General features: G+C 40.6%; 1 protein-coding gene across 1 annotated transcript in view; it reads right to left on the bottom strand.

Annotated features, from left to right (window-relative positions):
- The window catches only part of LOC117271563 (amyloid beta A4 precursor protein-binding family B member 1-interacting protein-like), a 33715-nt gene that overhangs the window by 2555 nt on the left and 18271 nt on the right, over nt 1-12889 (bottom strand). The window contains exons 6-12 of the mRNA XM_033649824.2: nt 12683-12842; nt 12447-12568; nt 12279-12353; nt 10291-10434; nt 5486-5596; nt 612-710; nt 415-499 (exon numbers count right to left, since the gene is read on the bottom strand). Of these exons, the coding sequence (XP_033505715.2) occupies nt 415-499; nt 612-710; nt 5486-5596; nt 10291-10434; nt 12279-12353; nt 12447-12568; nt 12683-12842 (796 nt within the window). The remainder of the gene's footprint in view (nt 1-414; nt 500-611; nt 711-5485; nt 5597-10290; nt 10435-12278; nt 12354-12446; nt 12569-12682; nt 12843-12889) is intronic.

Raw genomic sequence — 12889 nt, 5'->3', positions numbered from 1 at the left:
TAAAGACAATTAAATTAGGTTTAATTACAGAAATGTGGATTTTAGTAGTGCTATTCCTGTTCTGTATTTTTGCTTTAGGTTCCTGGTTCCTACAGTTTTCTCCACTGCTGTTGGTCAAAAGTGGCAGTGCTCTGACCTGGGCCAGTATGTAGAGGGTAAAATTTTGATTTTAAAGGAATACTTTACATTGCAAACATTTTATAATGCTTCCATCAAGAGTTCTAACCTCATATGCTAACTATTTGCTTCTGTAACTCATTAAAGATTATTTTGAATAAAACCTTAAATTGCTTATAATAACACACCACCTTTGTGGGCCTGCTGTTGGCTTATTCAGTGCTTGAAGGGGACATTTTGTGGAGACATGATCAGAGTTTTTTTATATACCGGCCCTGTTCTAACCTGTAGACTCACCTTTATGTGCAGCAGAGTGGAGAGTTTGAAAACTAGAGGTTCTCTTCAGTGCAGCCTGGTAGTTCTTATACAGGGCAGCCCCATACTGAACACACAGACAGAGGACACACACACACACACACACATATATATTCAAACTCTCTGCCATCACTGCTCACATTAAAGAGATTTGTGTTACACACAGTGTCGAGTCTGACCTTGGCTATTCTGATGGAGTTCACCCAAAGCAACATCGCGTGTTCGTTGTCACAGCACAGGAACTTGATGTAGTGCGACTCTTTCTGGATGCGGGGATGCTGGGAAAAAAGTTCAGGCAGAGAGAGCAGAGATGTTAACGGGGCACTACTATGAGTATTGTGTTACACCATCCAGACAGCAGCAGTACTCATGGTGCAGAAAAATGGGGTTTTAATAGTGATGGCCAAATGAAGCCTCATGAAGCATTTTCTTTATTTTCTGAGCCCACTAGATGGAGAGAGGCTCAAAGAACAGCAATTCAGTGTGCTTTCAACCTTTTGTTGAACAAAAAGCACCATCTAGTGGGCTCAAAAAATATAGAAAATGCTCCATGAGGCTTCATTTGGCCATCACCAAGTTTTATTAACTTAACCGGCAGGACTGAGCAAAAACATACACTCTCTAGCAGCACCAGGTGCACACACACAAACACTCACATTCATCTCAACATGGGCCAAACTGAACAACGCTCTCCTATGTCCTATTATTTGTGTCATTTCACTGTATTCTTTGAAGACTTCTGACTTTTATGTACTGAAAACACTCCATTTACATTATTCAAATGCCACAACTGAAGTCCTAATCATCTAGCTTATGACACAAAATTTCAGTTACAGTTGCACTTCCATAAAATCAGAGGACTTGAGAGAGACATAATGAAAAAAAGAAGAGTCAAAAGTGATGCAGCACAGGGCAAGATATCCTGACTTGAACTCGCTAAGCAGCAGCCACCTTTTACGGTGCAGGTTTTTAAAAAGTCCAGCTACTGTGTGTGTGTGTGTGTGTGTGTGTGTGTGTGTGTGTGTGTGTGTGTGTGTGGACATGTAAAATGGAGTGCTTGGGAAACGATGATGTCATCTCCTCAATTCATACATGCCTGTTTTTGCTTTGTGTGATGAGCATACGCCAGAAACAACATTTTGTTAGAGCTGCTTGGTCTATTGATTACTTTACATTTAAATGTTGTACTGCTGCACCACTTCATGGATGAACAGAGGCGTCTGCTGCACCCAGGGCTTTTGCTCCGCCTCAGCACCCGTGGTTTAAAGTCCGCCAGAAATTACTGTTTTGGATCAAGACTGGTTGAAATAGCAGATGATGGGAAACTTTCCAGAGGGGGGACTGTTGTCTGTGAGGAGTGGAAGGAAAACTTTTGCATGTCCAGAGCATCACTCGTATGTTTGAGTGAGCTCCTTTGGGTGATGTCACGGTGGACAAGCTCCAGAAATCCTGCATCCTTCACGTCCCATAATGCATCTCATTAGTGTCTTTTGGTACATGTTCACATCTTTCAAGCTCCGCAGACTCTGTTATAAACATGTAGCCTCTAAAGCTTAAGCTTAGACTACCCTGATGACATCACTATGACATCACTGGGTTTATTTTGTCAGATTTTAAACAGGTGGAGTGCTCCTTTAAATACAAATGCTGACAGTTTATGCATCTGTAGTACACATGAGAGCCAGCAGAGGTCAGCCGACACCAAGCTGTTACTGCACTGTGGCTCATCAACACTGGCGTGACTGTTAAAGCAGGACCTGTTTTCACAGAGCATGTGCCTCTTAATTATTCTAAATTAATTAAAAACAAATGGACAAAAATGGAGACCCTAGTTGTGACTATGTCATCACAAACACTATACTGACTTGTTGTGTTCAGGTTCTCACGGTTAAGAAAGTCTTGTCTGACACAATGACAGGCAGTCACAGGTCAAATGGACAAAACCAGTTGAGGTTTGTTGGTTATTTTTCAGTCATTTAACTTCCCCTCAACATGACTGAGCTGTTACTGTCAACAACACTATTTGTGTCTCCTGCTGACACTTGATCTTAATCTTAGTGTCGGGGTACAGATGTGACGCGTCCTGCTCGTTATATTCAGCTTTCTTCTCAGTCTATATGCTAATGTTTGATCTCAGCTGTTGTCATGTACAGAACACAGTGTGTGGATTCAGTGTTGTTTAACAAGCTGATGGGGATCATGTTCACTCGTGATATAACTCTCGACTCTTTGAAAAACAAAAACAAGTAACTGCAGGTCAGCTTCTGAGAACATCATGTATCCCTGCTAGGAATACCTAATACGACCCTGCATGCCCCCAAAATGAAACAACACCACACAAACAAGCACCGGCAGCCCACATGTTGTTCCACTCTCTGCTCAGGCCTGCCTTTGGCCTGAATTAAAATGTCATTTACATGATAAAATACCACCGAAGGGCTGCAACCTCTGATTACACCACCATGATGTTCACCTCTAAACAACTGACTTCCCTGCTTTTTGTTCTCTTCTCCTCCCCATCCCATTTCTCTCCCTCTAGTCTCAAATGCACTGATAGTCTAAACTGCATGGGACTCCTATTAGGCGTAAACATTGTATGGTCGTAGTAATAGTAAAGTAGAAATAGTAAACGTACTCCTAAAGTCCCTCAGGTGCTCAAAACAACTTTATTTAAACCAGGATAAACTGTTGGCATTGTACATTTCTGCACACCACAGATACATTCAGATAAATTACATTTGTATGTCTCATACACATCATACCAACATTTCCAAAGTGATGTGGTTCAGATTACATTTATGAGCTAAGTTTCTCAGCAGGAGGTGGAGGGGACGGTGGATGGTATGACACCCAGGTGAGCTGTCTGCTAAGCAGCAGACAATTGTTAAGACCGACAAACAACAAAACAGGGTATTTTTGACAACATGTCGGGAAATTTTCTGCTGTGTTTGTGAGGCATCGAAACAGTTTTTTCTTTCTTTTTTAACACATCAGGACATTTTTAGCCTCTTCTGTGGTTACAAAACCAGGTATTTTTTAATGACATATTGAAACATTTTCTGCCGTGTACAGTACGTTGTGTCAAGGTATTTTTAATGTCACGTCTGGACATTTTTCGTCATGTTTGTTGTGTCAAGACTTTTGTTTTTTAAACTACATGTCAGGACATTTTCAGCTGTGTTTGTTGCAACAAAACCTGTTTTCTAACAACATTTTGGGATATTTTCAGCTGCGTTTCATGTGTCACAACAGAATATTTTCAGCTAAACATCAAGACAATTTAAGCCTCTTTTGTTGCAACAAAACCAGGTATTTTTAATGACAATTAATGATGGAACAATCATCTGCCATGTACGTTGTGTCAAAATGGGATTTATTTTTTTTTTTTAACTACAAGTTGGCATATTTTCAGTCTTGTTTGTTGCAACAAAAGGTATTTTTAATGGCACGTCTTTTTCGCTCTCTTTTTTTTAAAATACACGTCAGGGTGTTTTCAGCCTTGTTTGTTGCAACATAACATTTTCTGCTGTGTATGTTGTGTTTTTAATGACACGTTGGGGCATTTTCAGCTGTGTTTCTTGCTTCACAAACAAATTTTTTTTAACTAAACATTGGGCCTACATACATATCAGAACATTTTTAGCCTCATTTGTTGCAACAGGAGGTATTTTTAACGCTTCAAAGCTTTTTTTTCTGTTTTTTTTTTTAACTACATGTTGGGACATTTTCCGCTGTGTTTGTTGCAACAAAACCACATTATTTTTATTGACATGTCAGAACATTTTCTGCTGGGTATGTTGTGTCAGAACGGGATATTTTTTAACAACACGTCGGGACATTTTTCGCCATGTTTGTTGCAATAAAACCAGGTATTTTTTAACATCATTTTGGGGTATTTTCAGCTGTGTTTCTTGCGTCACAACAGAATATTTTTTAACCAAACATGGAGACAATTCAAGCCTCGTTTGTTGCAACAAAACCAGGTATTTTTAAACGTCATATTGGGACATTTTCAGCCGTGTTTCTTGTGACAAAACAGGGCATTTTTAACGACACATTTCCAGCGGTTTGTAGCAACCAAACCTGGTATTTTAAGCAAAAGCGTGATGTCCTCCTGAGCCTAACAAAGAGTTTCTTGTGCCTGAAGCTATCGACATGTTGACTACAAAGATGTCAAAACATTTGATTAAAAAAACTAAAATGTAAAGACGCAGTTTCAACAAACCCACGACATATGAAACGTACAAATTTAACACATCCATGGTTTGCAGATTGGTACAATGCCAACATTTACACTGCTGATTGGGTTGTTTAAACATATTGTAGACATGAGCTGAGACATCTCTGACCATGTTTTAGTGAGACCAGCTACTTGTCAGAAAGAAAGAAAATCTTGTTTCAGTAGTTCCTCCATGTGTCTGTCATCACAACCTTTTTTGTTAATTCAGATGTTTCTAATTTATTCACAGTGTCGATGATTGGCATGTGATGCTGGAAAACACAGAAAGGTTTGAGTGCATGATGATGATCAAGATCCAGACACTTTTACAGCTCTACATGAGTTGTCTGTGTTTGTGTTTGGGGGGTGGTGTTGAACAGAAAAATAAACCTCAAACAAAAGAAACCCTCAAGTATCTACATGTAAATGTATCTGACAGGCATCTGAAAGTCTACTAGTTCCATATGAACATAAATTTATGTGGAAAAAAGGCTTCTTAAATGTCTGAATGGGACATTGTTTGAGTCTTCAAACATAAAAAACCACAGATGGTAGGTAGGATTTTTAAGAAAGAAAACATTTAGCAGTCATCCCTCCCTGCAACATGAGCTGCTTGTTATTTATTGTTTCAGACAACCTGTGATATCTCCCCTCCCTTCTCTTGTCAAACCAGGAATGCTTTTTTTCCAGTGACGCAGATTAAAATATCATAAAAGGGGGGAAGAAGACCTCGAGGTGGTTTAACAGTCCTTAGAATAAACATCCACTCAGTGGGTATATTACATACATGTGCTCTGTGACGCCTTTACCTCATTAAACTTTTATTGCACCTACCTTCAGCATGAAGCAGAAGTTGGTGGGAGCTCTGTATTTCTGCTTGTAGTTGTTGGTGGTGTAGATGTTGACTTTTTCAAAATGGACAAAGCAGGCGAGATCGCTGGAAGTCTGTCGGACAGACAAAAAAAATAAATCACAGGAAATTATGTTTGTGTATTTAGAGTCATTTATACACAAGACATGGTACTTGAATTTCTGGCATTTTAACAGTTTTACAGTGATATTTAGGAGGTAACATAAAGTGGAGTAAAGAGAGGAAATGTCAGTATTGTCTGAGGAGAGCTAGTTCATGAATGCAGGTATCAAAAAATAGGTGCTGTTTGGATCCAAAGATACAGTATATGAGACCAAAGAAAAGAGAGGTTAGACTTGTACTTTGCTTTGTGAGCAATAAGTCATAACCAAAACATAAAACGCACACTGCTTTGCAACAATTTAAAAGCCTTTAATAAATGGGCTCAGCACCTACATGTCTCAGCTCCCACTCTTCATCAGGACGTAAAAAGACAAGTGACAGCTCACAGATACACCAAAGCTGGTGTCAGCTGCCGGGTAATCATAGCAGCTCAGGATAACTGTCACAGGTGCAGTCAATAGACTCGTTTGAGATGAACGGCACCTGGAAACGCACAGTTTCCAGCACAGGAAGTCACAGAAACACTCACGTCCTGTTAGATCTGATGCCGATTTAATAAAACGTTATCAGACTCATATCAGTTTGACCACAGTCTCCAGTAGTAATTATGACAGAGTAGCCTCTAAAAATACTTTACAGGCGATCTGTAATTTTTGTTCATGGGTCAACCTCCATTTTACGTGAATCGTCATGTAAATCAGCATCATATCAGTTTGCTGCTGCAGAGCAGACCTGTCCCCTTAACTACATTTAAACTGAAAACATCAGCCTCAGTCAAATACAGAGGAAAGAAATACAGCAGTTTTCAGTCAGATATAGTCAAAGCTTCACATCTGTACAGATGTATTTTAAGAATTCTCACATCCCACCTACTGCAAGTCTCTGTGTTGCTACATACTTCAATAATTAAAACAGTCCAATGTTAATATACAGTAGACTACCCTTAGTTGATGATAAATGTATTTAGTCTCTTACGACCAGACGTCACCATCAGTCACACAACATGTTTTCTGTTCACAGTGTAAACCTTCAGATCAGACAAATCAAATCTGAATCTCTGAAATTCAACAAAATGAAAAGTTTAAATAAAACATCATATTGTTGAGTCAACATCTAAACCAATCAGCTGTTAGATCAGGTGAGAACAAGGTGTTTCCCATCATGCTCCGGGTCTTGCAGTCGGTGGAGAGCAACTGCATCCTCCTCGATCTTGTGACAGTAAGCCAGGATGAAGTCGGACACAAATCTAACCAGCATGCATTGTGCAGCGATTGCCGGTGATCAAATCTGCGCAGGCCTGGCTCATCTGGAATGATTGTATTGATTGGGTGTGCACAACACACAGCCCACAAGGCATCAACATCTTCAAGATCAGCAAATTCATCCTAAATTCACAAACGGTCACATAGAAAAATGGTGAAAAATGTCAATCAGTGTTTCCCAAAGCCCAAAACGACGTCCCCAAATGTCTTGTTTTGTCCACAACCAAAAGAGATTCAGTTTAGTGTCATGTAGGAGGAAAGACACCAGAGAATATTCACATTTAAGAAGCTGGGATCTGAGAATTTTTACTTTATCTTAATTAATAACAAACCGATTAATTGATTATCAAATGAGTTGCCTTTTAATTTAATAGCAGAACTAATCAATTAATTGTCACAGCTCTATTCACAGCCTTGTGGTCTGTGACCGAGCCTCCCAGTAGAAATGGACAGACTTGTCTCCAATAGAAGTTGCTCTTCTGAAACTGACAGCTGGTGCAGATGGAAACACATCTTTAAGAAGTAAATCTCTTTCTATCACTTTATTTTTTGTTGTTGACAATGTGCTTTATTTTATTTGCTCCAGTGCTGCACTGCGTCACAAAGCACACCTTAAGATGTTCCTCTGGTCTCGTTAAATTGGAACAGTCTAAACGCTGGCTGTTCTTCCACTCTGTCTTGGTTGTTTTTCAGTGAGTTGTGTAACAAATAAATGTTCTCAATCTAATTGTATGTTTGGCATTAAAACTTAAGACACTTCAAAGACGTGCAAGGCCATTTGTCTTTCAAAGGAAGTTGACAATGGAGCTCCATGTTTTGTTTTTCTTTCTGTAGCATTGTAACATTCCTTTCATTTTTGTTTTTAAACAGAAACACATCGTGTTCACACAATAAACCACACTGACAGAGATGCTGCTCTCCACTGGAAACTACAGCGTCAAGCTTCCTGGAAGAGGAAATGACCCGCAGAGAACTTCTTTCTTTTTTTTTTATTCATCTCGTACCTCTGTCCACTTGTCTTCCTCCATCTTTGACCTTTTCTCCACCTCTGATGATCACAGTGCCACATCAGGAGCTTTGTGTTTACATGTTAGTCTGGTAGTTACACGTACAGGTCCACTTCAGACTGCAGAAGAACTTCAGTTACGCTTTTTTTTCTGTCTGATTTGGCCGTTTCTCTTCCCCCTACCTAATGAACTGTCGTTTCCAAATCTTCCTCTGCTTCATTCTCGTGTCCTTGGCCTCAGATAATTCCTGCAGCTCTTTTATGTTTGCGATTTGCACATCTGCCTCGCACAGTTTCCCCTCCATCTATTTCTTCCTCTTGGATGATTTTTTCAGAGTTAGCCTGAAAGGGCGGTGTTTTTCTGCTCCGTCTCAGTGACACAACGACATGTTGCTCTTTAACAGCGGCGAGGCCTCAATTCACACTGTCCATCTTCATTTCTGTGGCACTTCTTCTTGCCTCTCTGCCTCTGCTATGCATGAGCGCTCAGATGTAACCCATCATAGACTTTACACAGAGAAAAATCTCTTTTCTCGTCGTTTAAGGACAAACGCCATACGTGCAACCATTTTTTTCTTTTATTTTTCTCCTGAAGCAGACAGCTGTTAATAGTCTGCATGAAAAATCAGACACCATTTGTCACCACTGTAGATGTATAAAGAAATATGCACAGATGCTAATTGAAAGGGGTTATTCAACACCTTTAATGTGGATGTTGTGTTGATGGTAAATGAGTCGACTGAAACAACAAATTCCTCAGTATGTGCTGTACTGACAGAGAACGCTGAGTTTACAGCTGCAAAATCAGTTTCCGTTTCCACTGTGAAAAGTTGTGGATGGTACCAATAGAACAGTTCCATACTATTCCCATTTTTGGTCCCCCCTCTGTTGGGGTACCTAGCACACAGATCTGGTACTAAAAGGTGGAGCTGTGAACACTGCAGTCTGTTGATTGGTCAATAGAGGACGTCACTCTGCTCAGGGCTGAGCTGTGGCTGGTTTTGAGGCTCATGTAACCACTGTTCATACCATGGAGAGTTTAGTTAGTAGTCTGTAACGATAAAATGAAAGGATGTTTTGCTGCTGGCAACTTTTAAGGTGGAACGTTAACTTGTAACGTTACTCAATGCGTGAGCTGACGACGTGAACTGATCAACACACCTTAAATTTCAATATGACAACTTTGACCATTACTTAAGTTTTCATATGACATACACTTTTAGTAATGATTGGATCTTCAGGCATTTATATATATTAATTTCATTCGGGTTATGTGAACTGCATACATTCTAATCCTCACTCGGGGGGGGAAAAAAAAAGTGTCGCGGAGCGTAGTTCCTGTGGGCTACGGCAACACTAAACCCCTGAGCTTGCCTGAGAAGGACTAAATGCACAAACCAGCTATTTTTAAATATCCCATGGAGAGAGACTCTCACTGCAGCCTGTTTTATTTTGTTCTGAAAATGTTGGCGTGCAACCTCATTCTGTGGACGATAAACAAGCTGCAGAGTTCCATCAGTGTCACCAATAATGAGGAAATACAGTGAGTTCTGGATGGAGCAGTGAGTGACAACATCCCCGCCTCATTTAAGAGTACCGTTTGCGGTGGAAACACTAGTGTCTAGGTACCATGTCTGAAGGGTTACTTTTGGTTCCAAAGGTACCATACTGAAAGTGTTTGGTGTAAACGGGGCTTTAGAGTCAGGAAGAGCTCCAGGTTGAATTGGGGAACTCAGCTTTCTTGGTCAATATAGCACACACTGAGAAATGTATTGCTTCAGTTGACTACATTTACTATGAACACTGATTGGACATCCACACAGAAGGTGGCAAACCTTCCCTTTAATGCAGTTTGACACTTTGGGTAAGACGCTTATTATTTTTTTTACTGACAGTTGGATGGACAGATTGATTCCCACTCTAACAGATGAAAGTGGTTTCGTCTTCTATCTCTCTGCAAGGAAATGTATTTTCTAAAGTGTTGGCATCAGATAAACAAATGAAAACCTTTGCACACTGACCTGAAGTACCCACCTGCCAAAGATTTTAACTGTTTCTCAGGGTGTTAAAATTCAGGTGGCAAGTTTAGACACCTCCTGCTTATTCTTTGTGGTTATCTTTTTTTTTGGTTGCTGGTGCCAAAAATCACCTTAAGAAACATAAACCATCACTGATAATTCATCAGTTCCACTGTCACGACAGCAGCCCACCACAGTTTTCTCCAGGCTGTATGTGTGGGAGTTAGTTTCGCCCACACAACTTGCTAAATTTCAAATGTGGCCTCTCACCTACCTGTTGTTTCTTGAGCAACAATACATCAGTGTCAGTGCTGCACATGGCTGCATTTAAAATGTAATGTGATGTTTTCATTGTTCAAAACGTATTAGATGTGTCAAACCTTTGTCTTTCCCTTGGGTACATAGTAGATGCCCGAGGCCCTGAGCACAAAGTAGCGCGGTTTCCAAACCTTCTTCCCATCTTCCTTGAGGTACAGCATGCCCTCGAGATCAGGAACAATCACAGTAGGACCTTCAAAATGCTCCTGCAGGGTCAGAGGTCAAAGATTACATGCAAGACTGAAATAAACACTATTAACACATCAATTTGTCAAACAATGCTGTCGCCATCTTGGATTTTTGGAGCCAGAAGTAACCAAATTTGGACAAGAAGGTGGAGCTAACCCTAAAACTAGCTGCTAGCTTTGTTAGTACAGTGCATTCACAGCTATGGTTAACTGTGATAATGCCAATGCTAATTTTAGCCAGGGCTGCATGGTGGTACAGTGGTTAGCATTGTCACCTCACAGCAAGAGAGTTTCTGGGTTCGAAACCTGGGGTGGGGGAGCAGAGTTTGCATGTTCTCCCCGTGTCAGCGTGGGTTTTCTCCAGGTACTCCGGCTTCCTCCCACAGTCCAAAGACATGCAGGTTAACTGGTGACTCTAAATTGTCCGTAGGTGTGAATGTGAGTGTGAATGGTTGTCTGTCTCTATGTGTCAGCCCTGTGATAGTCTGGTGACCTGTTCAAGGTGTACCCTGCCTCTCACTCAATGTCAGCTGGGATAGGCTCCAGCCCCCCCGCAACATGTAACAGGATAGGCAGTTACAGAAAATGAATGAATGAATAATTGTAGTTTGTGAAAAACAGGCTTAAAACTATTAAAGCAAAAATATACTTAGCAGATAAACTAAACATCTGACTTCTTAGAGGATCTTTTAGTACAATTAAATGCTAAATAAGACTTTTTCATCAACTAAAATGTTACAATTAACTTTCATTAACTGAAAAAACACTGAAATAGTGATGGCTACACCAATACACTGTGAATCTGTTGTTACACCAGCCTTACGTTACCTACTGTAACAAAAATTGTCACTGTTGTAGCAATTTGTCATCTGACAGCACCCACCTGTCACTCAAAGCAGCCACGCCCTTAATTATGCATAACTTTAAGCCTTAATAACATTTAAATGAGTGAGTTACATAAAAATTCACCCCCTGTACAGTTGTCATGAATGTTGAAATTAGCTTTAGAGACCAAAACATTTTTGTACCAGGCTGTAGACATGTTTATTTCTGCTGTAAAGTTGGGCATTTTATCATGAAGGTCTATGGGGACTGACTTGTCTTGGAGCCAGCCTCAAGTGGCCATTAAAGGAACTGCATTTTTTGGCACTTCTGCATTGGCTTCATTTTTCAGATGTTGCTGCTTGATTACAACTTCAGTTTAATTCTGGTTTAGGAAGGTTTTGCCAACCAGGATTTTACACCCTAAGGAGGGAGTTAAAACAGCAAGGAGGTTCTAGTGGGAGGTACAACTGTGTGTCATCTGCGTACCGATGGTAGGAGATGTTATGTTTTCTTAAAACAGACCCCAAAGGAAACAAATAAAGGGAAAATAAAATGGGGCCTAATATGGAGCCTTGTGGTACCCCACAGGCAATGGGGGTGCAGGAAGAGCACGCATTATCAATTCTAACAGAGTCTGATCTGTCTCGGAGGGGACGGGCCTGTGCCAAATGCCACCAACTTACTCAAACTGCAAGGTGATCCTGTGTCTAACAGAACATTATTTGTCATCCTCAAGAGAGCAGACTCTGACTGAAATTTGTCCAAGATGGAAATGAGTTGAGAGAAAACAACTATTTCCAGAATCCTGGATAAAAGTGAGAGGTTTGAGTTTGGCTAGTAATTAAGAACAGACAGATCAAGGTTTTTGGATCAGATGGTGTAACAGCACATTTAAAGCAAGATGGAACAAAGCAATTGACCACGTAGCTGTTATTTATTGATAAAATACAAGGCCCAGCCATCCGACCATTTTCAGTTTGTGAAATGACCCACAGCAACTTGACATAAAGGTCCAGTAATATGGTAATGTAACTGACCTTGAGTAAGAGCTGTCTGGCTTGGTCGTTAACTCCACTCAAACATGCCGTCTTCTTTTTCCACATGTAAAATAACTTCAGGGTGAGAAAGCATAGTTCACTTTACTGACTTAGCATTAAACCGTGTAATAAAACTTTGGTGAAAAGAAAACACATGCTTGTACTCACTTGAGGGTCTGTGAACATCACATATTTCTGCGGTTTCGACACAAAATAGATTTTGTTTTCACTCAGGCGAGTCCACGCAGACAGGGGCTCCACTAAGTGTTCATGGTCCTCAAAGCCTCTCTCTGAAACAATGACAAAACATGTGTGCAACAGTGTCTCCTGCCTCTGTGGATGATTTTATTTACATGTGCTCTATTGCCTGCATATGACCTGAGTGCGAGTATAACATGTCTCACCGATCTGCAGCTCAGGGTTGGTCTCACACAGGCTCCACTCGATGCTGCAGTCACAGTGTGTCTTCTCAAACAGCGTGTCCAAAACCTCTCGGACCGTCTGTCTCTCATCCACCATCAGTGTCTTAGAGCTGCCGTCACTCATCAGCATCTTTACTATCAACTAGAAAAGGCAGCAAGCTGAGTTAAACTTTATCTGTGTGACTGTAT

The sequence above is a fragment of the Epinephelus lanceolatus genome, chromosome 12 (genome assembly GCF_041903045.1).
Source record: "Epinephelus lanceolatus isolate andai-2023 chromosome 12, ASM4190304v1, whole genome shotgun sequence".
NCBI classification, from domain to species: Eukaryota; Metazoa; Chordata; class Actinopteri; order Perciformes; family Serranidae; genus Epinephelus; species Epinephelus lanceolatus.
Note: the sequence above shows the minus strand (reverse complement) of the source record. Positions and strands in the feature narration are given on the sequence as shown.